At 39.3% G+C, this 15,433-nt stretch overlaps 2 protein-coding genes across 5 annotated transcripts in view; one reads left to right on the top strand and one right to left on the bottom strand.

Moving 5' to 3' along the window:
- insyn2ab (inhibitory synaptic factor 2Ab) overlaps positions 1-8,387 on the top strand; it is a 25,678-nt gene extending 17,291 nt beyond the window's left edge. For 2 of the 3 annotated variants that reach the window (XR_003213582.1, XR_269759.3), the window contains 2 exons: positions 4,140-4,589; positions 4,746-8,387. Coding sequence is in view for 1 of the 3 variants with exons in the window: in XM_025897767.1 (XP_025753552.1) it covers positions 4,140-4,323 (184 nt within the window). In the remaining 2 variants the exon portion in view is untranslated. Of the gene's footprint in view, positions 1-4,139 lie in introns of all 3 variants that reach the window. The other variant, XM_025897767.1, reaches the window with a different exon arrangement.
- Positions 1-15,433, bottom strand: part of LOC100702686 (indoleamine 2,3-dioxygenase 2-like) — a 24,361-nt gene extending 8,928 nt beyond the window's left edge. Inside the window, exons 1-10 of one of the 2 annotated variants that reach the window (XM_019367061.2) lie at positions 14,786-15,433; positions 13,904-13,999; positions 13,636-13,755; positions 11,451-11,569; positions 11,301-11,315; positions 11,106-11,205; positions 10,851-10,968; positions 10,685-10,736; positions 10,312-10,460; positions 9,949-10,138 (exon numbers count right to left, since the gene is read on the bottom strand). In XM_019367061.2, the coding sequence (XP_019222606.1) occupies positions 9,949-10,138; positions 10,312-10,460; positions 10,685-10,736; positions 10,851-10,968; positions 11,106-11,205; positions 11,301-11,315; positions 11,451-11,569; positions 13,636-13,755; positions 13,904-13,999; positions 14,786-14,875 (1,049 nt within the window). In that variant the 5' untranslated portion in view covers positions 14,876-15,433. Of the gene's footprint in view, positions 1-8,455; positions 10,139-10,311; positions 10,461-10,684; positions 10,737-10,850; positions 10,969-11,105; positions 11,206-11,300; positions 11,316-11,450; positions 11,570-13,635; positions 13,756-13,903; positions 14,000-14,785 lie in introns of those variants that run through there. The other variant, XM_003438382.4, reaches the window with a different exon arrangement.

The following is a 15,433-nucleotide window of genomic DNA, read 5'->3' as shown; positions in this document are numbered from 1 at the left end:
GCAGGCAGGTATTGGGGCACTATGTCATTCTGCAATAGTATTTATTGTTAACCAGGAAAGCTCAAACTTTCAAAGAGAGTATTGCTGTCTTCAAAACAGAAAGAAATCATCTCTTTATTTTTTACCTTCAAGTGCATTTTGCCTTGTCTCCTCAAACTACCTCATTATTCAAACGGCTGAATGATCCCATCACAGCATCCCTGTTTTTTTAATCTGCTGAGTTAATCTGCTGCTAAGACAACTGCAATCACGATGCTGGACAAACTACTCTGTGTGACACTTTGATAAGAAAGGCTTGGGTACAGTGAGGAAAATTAAAACCAGCCAAGAACAGCAAGTTGGGACCAATTACCCCTCAAATTTAGACAACTAGTAACTGTGTGCTGGAACTGAAACCTGGATTATCAACCGCTGAAATGCAGTGCTTGAGTTCAGAGTGCTCCAGCATATCCAGTGCATCCAATAAATTCAACCACTCTAGTGGATGCTGAGATGAGGTAGTCAATCTGTGCATCTTATCTAGGCTTCAGCTCTCGCTCTCCCACTCTTTGAATAATGCTGCATCTTACTTATCACTGCAACAAAGATGGCATGTATATATATGGCAAGTAAAGAAACACTAGAGGGGCTACGTCCATAGACAAAACAATTAGAGGTTTGTCTCTTTATTAAAATCAAGCTACCATAAAAGTAGGATGTAGTACATTTCTTTTTAAGTGAGCAAAAACTTACAAATTCGGGCAGGATATCAGCTAATTATTTCTCCATCTGTGTGTATATCTATACATGTGTGTGTATGTCTGTTTTATAGCAATCGCACCGTTGGAAATTTGGAAAGCAGCATGTTTCGAACAGGTCCAAAGTGGAGGACACTATCATAGCTTATTAGCTGTGCGGTATCGTAGCTTGGGCAGTACAGTGTTGCAGTGGTTAGCATGTTGCCTTATAGCAGGAAGGTCTTGAGTTTGAATCCACGAATCAGCTGGGGCCTCTCTGTGTGGACTTCCTTGTGTCTCAGTTCTCTTTGGGTACTCCGGCTTCCTCCCACAACTTTACCCCACCTTTCACTGGGATAGGTTCCAACATTCCTGTGACCTTGAACTGGATAGAGGGAAGAAGATGAATGGATACCTAGCTACTAGCAGTTAGCAGGTTTGCTAGCTCAGATAGCCTTTTGCTGTCCTCTTTATTAACTCTTCATTCAAGGAAATACCACAGAGAATCAAAAACATGAAGCCATCCCTTTACACAACAAAAATAACTCAACTCAGAGATGCAGACAGCTTCAGCGCTTTATATTTTCTTGCTATACTTACCTGCGTGTGTTCAAAGAGGATTTACAAGAGCATCAGTTGCAAATTATATGAGGCCTACCACTGAGTCAACCTAGACTACAGCAGGAAGCCCATATCAGAAAAAACATGCTCAGATCAAAGCATTAACAGCTTCTATTCCTGCCACCGCTGTGTTGACTAAGACCCAGCATTTGAAACAAAAGTATATAATGTAGTGTTTCCAATTTGGAACTAACAATGACTTTGAAGAACAGTTAAGTTCAGGAAAAAGCAACTGCAGTTCAATATGATGAGACGCAAGGAGCTAATTAGCACTTGTGTCCCATGCTGAGATAGCGGAGCTGTGGTTGTTTTGTTGAACAATTGTCAAGATTGCCTGTTCTATGCTCATTAATTAGATTGTTTTTTTTATTTCTCCATGCATCTTTGAAGCAGAAAACAGTGTAGCACACAACAGCGGAGGCTTTTATTTCCGATATACATGACAGGGAGAGGCTTTCTACATGTCATTTACTGTAGTAAACCTGTGGGAAGTTTCTGCTTCAACTGTTGCCTGTCAGCAGAGGAAATGACTGTCATTCTCTGGTGATTTATCTATGATGCCCCATCATGCAGTTCTGAGGATGTTACACTGCTGGGCCTGAACCGCTCATTTTGTCAAGTGGAGAGTTTGAACTGTGAATGGCCGAAGGGGAAATCATAGGAGGGGAAATGACTTTACATTGAAAGGTGCCAGCAGCAGAAAGAACAGAGAATAGAAGCAAGCAGGTGTACACTGCTGAATGAATAGACTGTGCTATGCTAAAAAGACATCTCACGGCTGCAGTATCCCTCCCAGGAGCAACAATCATTGAATGGTGCTCAGCACACCACGACCGCAGACAAACAAACTGCTCGCCACTGATCGGAGCAACAGCTACTCACACTGCATAGCTAAAGAGATGATTAATCTGCTTTGGTGAATGCCCTAGAAAAGCTTCCCTGTCTCCAGCCGCTTCAATCTGTTGTGTACAGAGATGATTTTAGATATAGGGCTTTTTGTTTGCTGAAGCACCTGCTCCCCAGTGCCACCCGCATCGTACAGCGCTGCCTCTGGCTTCCCATAGAGGCATTTGTCCACAGCGTGCAGTAATTGTAGTGATCTGCCAAGTGATTAATTGTTTAATAATTTCTGAGGCGATTCTGTGTTTCGCTGTTCTGCTCTGCTTTCTGTCAAGTCAACATTATTTAAACAGCACTTGTAAAAGTTTTTAACATAAAACAAAAGATACAAATAGAGATAACAGGGAGAGGAAACGAAACAATGGTTGATATAAATAAGAGATGCTCATCGCATACTGCTAGAAGCAGCAGTTTTAGAAAGATAGAGGATAGACTCTTCTAAAAATGGAGTTTCTCTTTGTGAGGGACTCAGTATTTTGGAGACCTGCAATTGCTAGCTTTCGTTTCCAGTGGAAATAAGAAAAAATGCAACTAAGAGAGCACATGCTTAAAAATATCTTTTTGGTATTAATAATGATGTTAGATTTTAGAAAGCCCACAAATCCAGACTCCTTATTGCTTGCTTTTCATTAAATTTAACATATTGATTCATTGGAAGTTCAGGCCTGCCAAACTACTATCCAGACATCCATCCAGTTTCTCCCCTGAAGGCTTTAATAGAGCACTGTTCATAACTGACACTTATCTTAAGGGTAAGGACAGTTCCCAGGATTCATTATGTCACTATGAGTAGAGCATATCCTTTAGGCAACTAATTACACTGCCCATCAAAGCGCTTACCAAATTGGGCCAGGCTTTGCACCTTACCGTCAGTTTCTCTGCATGCAGACAAGGAGTGGACCTCATGTTTGACCTTGACTTGTCGGATGTCATCTCCTTTGGCAGCTCTAGTTCTCCCACCCAATAATCCTCTTTACTTTGACATGAATGAGCTTTGTAAGTCGTAGTATTCCCTGAGTTTTTTAAAAGCAGCGTGTTGAGCAATTTTAGCGATAAAAGAAAATGAGGATGAATAAAAAAAGAAACTCCAAACCAAAAAGCAATATAACATTCGATTACCAGGTAAGGGTTGCTGCAGAGTATCACTGTAGCAGGTACAGAGATTAATTATCTTTGATTTTAACTATGATGCCTTCAGAATTTATCGCATGCCCTAAGAATAAATACATGCACTCTACAAATCAATAGCAATGAAGTGAAAGGAGATGGCGTATAATGGTGCATTTATCTCCTGCTTGAATACATGCAGTTAATCAGGGCCTGCTTGGCCTCTCAGTGGTTTCATTTGGATGGGATTAATCCCCACATTTCTCTCAGGCCTGAGAGATTTAATCAGAGAGAGGGTTGAACTATGGTGTCGGAACGAAATCAGACGATGACCGGCCTGGGATTACACTTGCGGATGTGAAAGTCTGATGTCAGGAGCAACCCACATTCAGGCTCTTTTTTTTAAATTCAAATATAATCTATGCAGGAAAAGCCCTTTGACTGTATGCATTAAAAAAATGCAAAGATGAAGTAGAGGAACTCTATTACTCAGAGTCGTCTCAGAAATATGGATATGTGCCGCAACTAATATGTGCTGCCAGGGTGTCTGTCAGTGCATTTGAACCTCGGCCTCCCTCCCTGCCTCCATCTGGCCGTGGATTTTTATGGATTACTAACATAAAAAAATAAGTCAAAAGCTGAGTCATAAATATTATAGCCACACAACATACAGACCACCAACTTTTTAAATGGGACAGATGAATTTTTCTAGCATTACTTTAAGTGAAGAATTACAATAAATAAACTGACCTATCTAAATATTTCGTAATTCTACCTGATATGCTTGTGTTACAGTGTCGAGCTGGACTTTAAGCTGCAGGAGGACAAGCTACAGCCTCTGATGAAGAGACTTTGTCCCCTGGACAGCCAACAGTGCCCTGCTCTGCCTTACTCCAATGAAGTTTTCACATCTACTCCTAAACGCAAGTCCAAGACAGAATCCAAAAAGCATGCTCGATGGAAACTATGGTTCCTCTAAATAAAACCTGAAGCCTTTGGAAACAACCATTTTCTTGGGCACGTTAATACCCCTATCATTCTCAAAATTGCTGAAGGAATATTCAGATGGGGTAATCAACCCATGGGAATGGAAACCACGTGATTTAAGGTTCTGTGTTGAGATTCCACACCATGTCACCTGGGGACTTGAGACCAAAAAAATTAAAAATAAAAACATTTTAAATTCAGTCTTACCTTTTCTGGCATGTTTGCTGGACAGGATCGACACACATCTGCAAAAACTAGGTGAGCTCTGACATACATTTTTGCGCATATATTTTTAAAATCTGTGTAAAAATGGCCATTATTCACGTACTGGCTCAGTGCACCTCTCACTTTATATTGAAATCTCTTTGTTTCACCTTCCAATGAATGCAATGCACTTTGGTCTTTTCCCCTTAGAGTATATTGCTTGGCAACAAGAGGAGGAGCCATGTGGAGGGTCTTTTATGGGTGAAGCTCTAATCTTTAAACGGACATCAGCCCCCCCACCCCCACCCCCACCTCCTGAAAGCACAAACATTTGACTTTTGAGAGAAGCATGTGTAAAAGACTGAAACGCTATATGACTTTATGTCAGCGCTGTTCTTATAATCCCTGCTATCCTCTCCTGTTCCTCCTTATCTGTTACCATACTGTGTAATTTGTTTGTCTGACAGAACATCTGCTTGCCTTTGCTAATAACTCCTCCTTGTCCTCCCTCTTATTGTAACTCCTTTATCTCTTTCTCTCTTTTGTAGCTTTTTATTAAGCTTACTGTGCAACTGACCAACGAGCCAGCTATCTTTGCTTTAGTCATTCTGTCATTTTCTGTTCTTGGACTGACACGAAATGTTCAGAGTCTTTACTTTGGAATATCTGCATCTTTTTAGCAAAGTACTGTGAAATGAATTTTTATAAATATGTATGTTTGGGCCCCTCCTCTTGAAGCAGGTACAATAGATAAAAAATACAGTATTCTGGGTTAGATTTTTTTAAAGAACATATATAATGTTTTGACTACTTGTATGGCAGAGTATTTTCTATGATAACACTGTTTGCTTTTTATTTTGAGTATTTCTTTATCGGCTTGTTTTGTTTAACAGTTCAGACAGAAAGTAAAAGCTATTTTGACATTTCTCTTGAGTCCAAGAGTTTGTCTTGGCTCTCAGTCACAGCAAAGATGTGAAATCTTGAAACTAATTCATTTTAAGCCACTTGTCTCATGTCCAGTTAGCTACTTTAACAATCCAACTGTTGTTTTGTAACATTTATTTATCCTTATCCATTTAGTAAAATGGGAAAAAAAAAACTTTTGAACGCCAAACACATGTCCACCAACCCACACAAACAACTGTGCACTGAACTTGCAGCAAGAGCAGAAGGGCTATATACAGTGCTAAAGAAGTAATGGTAGCAATCTTACAGCAGAAAAGACTTGTGTCCACCAGCTCTGGTCAATTAGGGGGGAAAAAAACAGAAATAAAACACTGATGATGTAGCAATGACACTAAACTTGCATGCTTTTATAAAGCAGGCATTTATTAAATTCCTTTAGCCACTTCATAACAGCAGCTGTCATGTAAATAATTGAATGGAATTGTACAAGAAATGTCAGGAAGACTCACACTGGCCTCCCATCATTAGATTACACTGTAGATTACATTATTCAGGTCAACAATCTCCATGCAAAGATCTGTACCTTGGAAAAGTGCAATTTAGTGATTATGTGCAATATTATGCATTTTTCTACTGTTTCTACATCACAATTAAAACATTTTCAAATGAAGGTGATTCAGTGTTCTCTTACTGTATGTCTTTTTAATGTTAGATGGTTACCCTAGCCCTAACTGTTCTGTGGAGCAAACCTAGAGATATTAAGGCTTCACTCACACAGGCCTAGAGACCAGTTGGCAACCCCCTGGCAACCTCCGGTCGCTAGGAAAAAATGTTCATTCCCCTAAGCAGTTGGCAAGAGGTCTTCCAATGTCTTCCATGCAAATAACAGGCAAACACAGCAATTTTTAGTAACCCAAGGAATTGCAGGTTTTCAATCATTTTCAGTGCTCCATGGAATATCTCATGGCAAACCATTTCACCAAGCCACTGCCAGCACCCTCCCGCAACTACAAACAAACCAGCTGACCAGTGGTTGAATTGGGAGAAGTCATCAACCAGTCTCGAGACCTGTGTGACTGGGGCCCAAAGCAAAAATCTAACTTTTTACAACAACAAAAAATGTGACTGATATGAATTGCTCCTCAAAAAGTACCATTTTATGTACATAAACAAATGTTAATCAAAAGGTTATAACAAAAATCACAGAGCTTACATATTTGTCAGTATACACCACTAACTTAAATTTATTTCCTCTACTTTGTCAGTTGTGGCAAAAGTACTTTGACTTCTTTTACTGATTTCCATGTGACTAGCAGATTCATAGGCAACTTAGTATTTAGCGGCATCCACCAAGCCAAAACTAAACAATTGATGCTCATTACATAGGTCTATACTCTATAGACCTAACCTTTTTTTTCCTGTGACCATATAAAGCAACACTGAGGATTTCATTTTTTAAAAAGGGAGTACAGAATGGAGGAAACACACTTATTCAACAACTACCCCCTCCACCTTGGAATTCTGTGTAAGAGAGTTTGACCATCATAAGGCCTCAGCGACTGTGTAGTTGAGCTACTTCTTCTCTCCTCTAATGTGATTAGTTTTCAATAGCAAAAGAGACTCAACTTTGAAGTGGAGCCCTGATGGAGAGTGAGGGATCCAGTCTATGAAATTAAATGACTTGCACCCCACATACAAAGGACAAAATGAGAATGATCAACAAACAGAGAGATTAATGGGAAAAAAACAAACAAAACGATATTAGGGTTCAAATGCATACAAGCACAATTACACTTGAAAATAAAACAATCACCACACTTAGTGCCTCTCTGTTTCATGGTCTGTTTTACTTGATTATATAAAGGATTATATAAACATAAAGTGTGGTTTGATTAGTAGGTTTAAAAGCTTTTAGTTACCACAATAGGGGGTTGTTATCTTGTACATAGGAGCTTTCAAACTTGATGTAATAGTGGTACCATTCATTGGGAATAATTATTTCCACTAGTTTGAACTACTCTGTAAGCTTACAAGAGCATTGTGGTAAAAGTTCATATTTTTTTTTTAACTTTCACCACTCCACACTGTGACACCTGTGAAGCCAAAACAAGCTAGGTCTTCAGGCAGACATGGAAGGTCATTGGAGGAAAAGTTGAAAATGTGTGCTGCTGGATTCCCTAACTATATGTCATTAGTTTGTTTTTGTACTGTGACCTATGGAGAAACCCATTTCTTAGAAACAGGTTTACTTCCAAAAGTGTGTGTTAATGCTCAGGTAGCTTGTTGTGTGTAAGTGATGGGTGTAAACATAGCTCAGGTTTGTCATGCATTTCTTCAAAAGCAAATTTATTAAAAATTGTTGATAGTAGTATTAAAGTAAAGAGGTATAGATTTCAAACAGAATACTTTGTTAATGTAGTGATGTATTCTTGCTAGAAATCATCCATGACACCATCAAACAGTGAAAACCCAATAATCATTTATCATTTAAAAAATAAAAGTTTACTCTAAGATTTACTAATGTCAGGGTAAATGTACTGTAAGTGCTTGGTAAATTCAATAAGGATGAAAAGATCTGGCTGATTTAAATGATGTTGGTGATATTTTTTGTTATTTAGAACTATGTTTAGAGTGTTGCGTATGAAAAAGTTTTGGTTATAATAAATATTTTTACACTGCTCAAAAAAATTGAAGGAACACAAAATGCAACAGATATCAATGGGGGGGAAAAAACCATCCTGGATATTTGAACCGATATTCAAATCAGTTTTATTTATATAGTAAAGTGTAAAGTAAAGTGTGTTGTGTTAGTCCCCGAAGGGAAATTACTCCTCTGCATTTAACCCATTCACCCAGTGAAGCAGTGGGCAGCCACCAGTGCAGCGCCCGGGGAGCAGTGTGTAGGGACGGTACCATGCTCAGGGGTACCTCAGGGTAGCCGTTCAGTGGGGTCGAACCCCCGACCTTCTGATCATGGGGCAGACACTCTACCTACTGAGCTATCCCTGCCCAAGTATAGTGCCATATATAGTGCCAAATCACAACAACAGTTGCCTCAAGGCGCTGTATTATTGTAGTATCTTTACCTTTTTTGTAAGGTAAAGGCAATAATACAGAGAAAACTGATATGGACTGGGTAATAGGGATGGGAATCAAGACAAGAACCAATTCCCAGAGACATATGCTTTATGCTGCTAACACAACATCGGCTGTTTGCAAGCACATGCACAGATAGCATGCTAACATTAGGCTAGCCAGACAGCATGCTAACACTAAGCTAGCCAAGAACCCAGAGTGAAAGCTGAGTGAATGCCAACCCCAGGCCAGCAGTGACCCTGAATTACAACAGTTAACAAACTGATAAGAATTTAGGCTGCAGCCTCTGTTTCTACCTGTTCAGGTTTCTACACTAGAATCACTATGGCGATCGTTTTGAAGTGTCTTTGAGCTGATTTTCATTTTTGCTTTGTGTTTTCGGCTACTGCCTGCAACTACCTGCATACTTTCACCCCCTGAGGCCAGGCATTGCCATGCACCAGGAGGAACCCATAACCCACAGCAGAGGGTCTGACAGTGGGTCCAAGGATTTTATCCCTATACCTAATGGCAGTCATGATGCTGTTGCCTAGCCTGTAGAGGTCTGTGCGTGCATGGATATGACTCACCAGACCATAAATGACCCACCACTAAACTGGTCATGCTGAACAATGTTACAGGCAGCATAGCATCTCAAGGCCCTTTCTGTCACATGATCTTAGGGCTAACCTACTGAAAAGCACAGGGCAGAGCCATTCCCACCAGTGGCCTGCTGCGGGTCATTTTGTAGGGCTCTGGCAGTGCTCATCCCGATCCTCCTTGCACAAAGGACATATATCAGGCATACAGCCCTATTCAGGTCTCCTAGAGTAACTGTGTGTCTCCTGGAATCTCCTCCATGCACTGTGCTGGGAGAGACAGCAAGTCGTCTGGCAATGGCTCGCATTGATGTGCCATCTTGGAAGTTTTGTACTAACATTAACGAGGTGGCTCTGACCCTAACCAAATGCAAAACTACTAAAAAACCATTCAGAGAAGATGAGGAGGGGACAATGTTAGTGTCCTGCACCTGTAAAACCATTACTGTTTTGGGGGTTGTCAAATTATTGCCCCTCTAAAGCACCTGTTAATTTCATTAACACAAAAGCAGCTGAAACTCATTAACAACCCCCTCTGGTACTTAACTGACCAGATCAATATCCCAGAAATTTAATTGACTTGATGCTATACTCTGAGTTAAAAGTGTTTCTTTAATTTTTTGGAGCAGTATATATGTGCCAGGAATTACATTGAAGTTTTTCTAGACTATGATAGTCTCTCTAAAATCAGTGCCTTTTGGGTGGTGTTACGAACACTCTTAAGGAAAACCATGAGGTTGGATCCACCAGTCCCAGTGGTGTTGAGTGCAGTACCCACACCTCTGAATGGACAGCCCACAGATTGCGCGTGGTTACCAGGAATAATGACGTACTTGGTCACAGTATTGAGGTGATAGTTTCGTAAATCCACCAGTGCGGAGACACATGAGTTGTAGGCCTGGCAGAGGTCAGAGTTGGAGCAGGACAAGATGAAGTCTCGCAGCGGTGGACAGACGGAGAGCGTTTCTATGAGCTGACGGTGGGCAGGAGGCATGTAATCTCTCATGCGTGTCAGGAACGCTCCTAGATTGAGTGAATCAGTGAAAGGAACAGAAAAGAGACCTTGAAAGAATGAAAATAATTGTCTGTCCTGGAAACATTCTCATTCAAAGCAATCAGCTGGCTGCACAAACAAATGTGATTTATTCACAAGAGGCATCTGAAGGGGTCAAAGGTTGAAGGCAATGCATGCTTACCTGTCTCTTCCTCATGCTGGATGCACAGCAAAGCATCAAAGCATTGAATAGCTGAACTCTGGGCTGCACTCCCACCTGATAACAAAATAGGCTCATCGCTCACACCTTCATACAGCACCCCCCTTGGAAGCATTGGATTGTCTCGCCACCTAAAACAATTCAAACAAAAAACCTATACTGCAAGCCTCCTTTTAATAGATGCACATGAATTTAGAAATATATGATACGACTTCAGATGTTATCCCATAAAATATAAAGTGCACCAATAGAAACAGATAAAAAGATAACTTTTACTGAGATAAATCTGCATGAGAGAAATACTGAAACCTTGAAAACTTTAGTTTGGAGAATACTGTAGCAGTCCTAAACTCACCCTGAGACAAAAATTCTCAATTTTCCATGAAATGCAGCTGGCTCCACGTGATCTGGAAATAGCACAGATTCACTTGTCTAATTACCTTGAATTTCTCTGTCTTCATAAAAGAGCACAGCATGTAAAGTGATTAAATTCGTGTGAGCAAGCCTTAATTCAAACTTACTGTGCATAAATTTGAAATTTTCCTTCATCTTCTTTAAAGACTGAGTTACTTTGATGAGGCCATTTTTTATCCCAGTGAGGTCAGAGACTTTAATGGCGTGCATCACCTCCAGCGCCCCCTGGTTAAAGTCAAAGGTTTAAACAGCATTACCAAGTTACAAGTGGCAAAAGCACACACAGTTTGTGGACCAGGGAACAGAGAAATTGAAAACACCAAGCTAATGTTCAGAAAGACTTCAAAAGAAGTAATACTAACCATTATGCCAGGTGAAGCCGCCATCTCAACCAGCAGTGACACAATAAAAAATCCCCTGCAAGTGTCACCACCAGGGAAGGAAAATATCAGGTCCATGTTCCTATTTTTAAAAATAATATTTAGCAAACAAATGAGTTAAAACCACATGACACATCCGATTACAGAAATCACATAAAAGTCCAGAGTGAGTCTTACCCAATGCTCATATCCCTAAAAATGAAAGTGAAAGAAAGAAGTAGCAATTGTTAGAAGATTAAAGAATGGCATATCTCTTTCACTGTTAGGTTATTATTGCATTTAATGAGACTGGCTAATATTTTGGCATTAAAAAAGAAAAAAGATTACCCTGTGGGATCCTTTAACTTCCAGTTGGCTAAAACTGAATCTGCATATGTCAGGATGGGTGGAAGGCCAAGTCTGCGTGATACCAGCCAAAAAGGCAGGGCCAGAGCCTTTGGGAGTATCTATCAAACAAGCATAACAGTGAAGTTTCAATCCAGCAGGCTCAGTTAGATTTCAGGGATTGTAGTGACTATCTTTTGGCCGCGCCAGCAGTTTTGACCAGGCTGATTTGTCTGATGATTTCCCTTTCTACTTTTTATTTAACATTAGCTACAGAAAAGTTTCACTTTTGCTGTGAAATATGTCACCTCCTGCTTGAGTCATGGTCAAGTTAAGCCCTGGATCACCATTAGTCAAAATGTAAACGTGCCTCTGTCTGCCACATTGACGAGATTCCCATCAGTTGTAGTTTACATTTTGTTAACAAATGCTTATTTTTTGTGTTAGGACATAGCAAGATAAAATTGTAACACTTTATAATAATGACACACTATTAAGCATGAGTAATGGATTGGTTAATACTTTATTCATCATTTATGAACCATTACTCCACCTGTGTATGCCATTTATAAACATAGGTATAAATGTTTAGTCTTTAGCAATTCATGGTTAATTCAGGCAGTTAATAATCGTTAATTAAGTATTTTGTGTTATTTCATCTAAAATGAGGACTATCTCTACCTTGCAAAGCATTTATAAAATATCTGAAGGTCACCAGGACCTTAATCAAACAAGTGTCAACATGCTAATATTTAATGGAAGGTGCAAATATTGCTCACTAAATATTTGCAGGACTGAAATGTGAGCAGCACCAGTGTTTGTAGGAGGCACTGAGCAACAGAGCACTTTAACTTAAATCTATTGAAACTTCTTCATATAAAATAAAACAAATAAAGTTAAAACAAAGCAATGGAGGATATTTTACAGAGTGTCACAAAAAAGTGTTGCCAACAAAGTTGCGAACAAAGTATTAATAAAGTGATAAAAGCTACTTTAGGCTACTGAGATGTTATGAGTTTGTAATTTTTTAGTTTGCTCCTCGAGTTTATCTTTGCTCTAGTTTGTAGTCAGCTGTAGTCAGCTAGCTAGCTTTAGTCAGATAAGCTAATGTCAGATAAGCTAGTGCATTAAAAAAAATTAAAAAGGGGTTGGATGTTTTCAGCGGTGGCATGAGGTGGCATGTCCCACTCTATGTGTCACCCTAGTTTTGCATGTAACAGTGCTGTTTAATACTGGCTGTATTTGTTGTTGTCAGTAGCAACCGATGCCTGTAATTGTGCTAGAGCACATTTTGTTCCAGCACCAAACAAAGGCATTTCAGATTTCAACATTGGTGGTTGATACACTTTGGCAATGGAACGAAGGTGAGTGTCATTAACCCTCTGGGTTTAACAGATGCACTCCACCTGTAAATCACATGACCGATTTAAGATGACATAGCTAAAAGCTGCACCCACACTGAGTCTCCATTGCAACTTGCCTTGAAAGTCTGGACTTCAAGCTATATTTTAAGTATATATATACATATATAGGTTTATCATGAAAAATGTATTCATGGCCATGCAGATTTCTGCCATTTTGTGTAAATTTAAGCATGTAACAATTTTCTTATTTCCAATAAGAAAAGGAGTGTGAAACGTAAGTTAGACGTGTTTGTAAATGAATCACCCCATTTTGTGTAGCTTTCTGGATTTTATACTTGTTGGGTTACATACTTATTTAGTATTTTAACCATATATAATTCATATTACAGAATGTAACATCTGCATATGTGCAAAAAAAATGGCTTTGATTGTGCCACTCCATTTGAGTTCCATGCCACGCTCATGCCACGCTAAGAAAATTCCTCTAGATCCGCCCCTGAATGTTTTATAAAGAATGAATTATATATCAACTAATACCTTACTGATGCTTAATAGTGTTTGGTTAGAAAGTGTTACAAAGTCTTCTTTTTCCTTGTCCATACGTAAATGCATAAGCTGACTTTCTGAAAGTCTTCACTCTTAAAGGAGTTTTTCAAAATCTCCATTTTCAGTGACCTAAAAGTGCAGTTAACAAGTGGACTAAAAGCCAAATGTTTACCAAAATACATCTATGTGTGCACGGGGAATAATACTTGTAGGTCAAACAGCTAGAGCACTATTGACTGAAATTTAATTTGTGTGTAATTGCCATTTGTGTGTCTTACCTCAGCAGGTGCATGTTGTCCTTCCTGCCATACATATCCCATGCTGATGAATCCCAGTGCTAGGTGAGCGAGCCTAAGCTCCCGATGGTTACTCAAAAGATCTGGACTCAAGACCGGCATCTGAATTGTGATTAGATTTTCTGTTTAAATCTATTTATTTTTATCGGAAATGGTGATCATCATCGAGTCTCTCAAAAATACACCTGTACACATTTACATGTATGGCCTGTCAGTATGTTTCTACTTGGAAGGCTTTGCTCATTCTTACCTTATCAACCAGATCCTGTAGTTTACGTGATTCTATCAGATGTGTGAGATTATTTGCGAGGTCCAGCCACACCTGATAATAGTCTGGGAGGTGAGTCTAGAAGATAATAGGAATAAAATGGCTTGCTCATTGGGTTTTGATTGTTTTTTGCGTGGTGGATTTTCATGTAGAGTCTAATCAGTAACATCATCAGCTCATGTTTTCCATGGTGCCTGATCTGCATGTCAACAAATGACTGGAGTCATCAATCAGCAACAGCAAGCAATTTAAAAGAGGAGGCCATAATAAACAAAGCAACAACCAACCAAGCAGAAAACAGGGGATGTCCAAAAGGGTGGGGAGATGGAAACTGTAGACTATACCGTAAACAGAAACAGTCTGTGCTTAATGCCACAGTTTCATTCTAAAATTTTAGACTAACATTTTTTTATAAGTGTCAAAGATTAATGCTGTTATGTTTTGCTACATTTAGAAATCAATCCCAATGAACTACAACTATCCAATTTGAGAAATATGTATCAATAATTTCTATCAGTCGACTTATACAACTTAGATTCAATGAATTCTATGAAATGCTGTGGCAGTCCAGTCGTGTTCAGGCTTAATAGAAACTTAAAGACAGGCTTAGACCAGGTGAGTAGTCCTTAATAATATTCCTAGAGAGCAAGCCAGAGAGACTGTTGTGTAACTGACCAAACATTTAAATTAAGGCAGCTGCTCAGGAAAAGTACTAAAGGATAAACAACATATACAGCATAGTCACTGTTATATTATCCTTCAGTTTCAAATCTCCTTTGATTTATCCAGTATATGGCAAAACAAAATGTGAGTCAGATGAGAACATTGCATCATGAGAAGAGAAAAGATGGGAATGAAACCTACCAGTGGCTCCTCAAGTAGAAATCCAAACTCTTCAGAAATATCAAATACATCAAAGTCTGCTTGTAGTGTTTCTTTGCTATTAGTCTCCATGTCTGCTGGCCTGTATACCACTACAGTAGGCTGAGAGACAAAGTTCTTTGTGCATTTGTCACAGAGTTTTCAGCTGTTAAAACTTGCCCTGAGCCTGTTTTCACTCCCCTTGTCACTTCCCTTTTATTGCGCCGAAGAGCAAATAGCCAATCACATTTCCCTGTCCTTTATGTCAAGAGTTGACAGACTGAACGGTTAATCAGCTAATCTTCCTCTTTTGGTCAGTTAATTAAAAAAATTGAAAACAATACAACTGCCAAATAACAGAAACTGTTTAGAGTGTTCTTGAACGCACACCAAAATGTTTTACATTGTATGTAAATTCCAGACATGGTTTGTCTGTAGCTTGTCTTTTGGTCTCAATTTCTTATTTTACTTTGGTAACTGCTCTTGCTTATGCCTCACCTGTGCCTCAACTTCCTGTCTTTGTCTTCACTAATTATTCTGTGATATGTAGCTCAGTTAGTATGCATCTTGTTCTTTGTGTTCTTTTTAATTCCTGCTTAGATTTTCTATTTGAATGTGTATGATTCCGGGTTTTGTTAACAGTCATTAAAA

The sequence above is a fragment of the Oreochromis niloticus genome, linkage group LG13, assembly GCF_001858045.2.
Source record: "Oreochromis niloticus isolate F11D_XX linkage group LG13, O_niloticus_UMD_NMBU, whole genome shotgun sequence".
NCBI classification, from domain to species: Eukaryota; Metazoa; Chordata; class Actinopteri; order Cichliformes; family Cichlidae; genus Oreochromis; species Oreochromis niloticus.
This window is presented reverse-complemented; position numbering and strand designations above follow the sequence as displayed.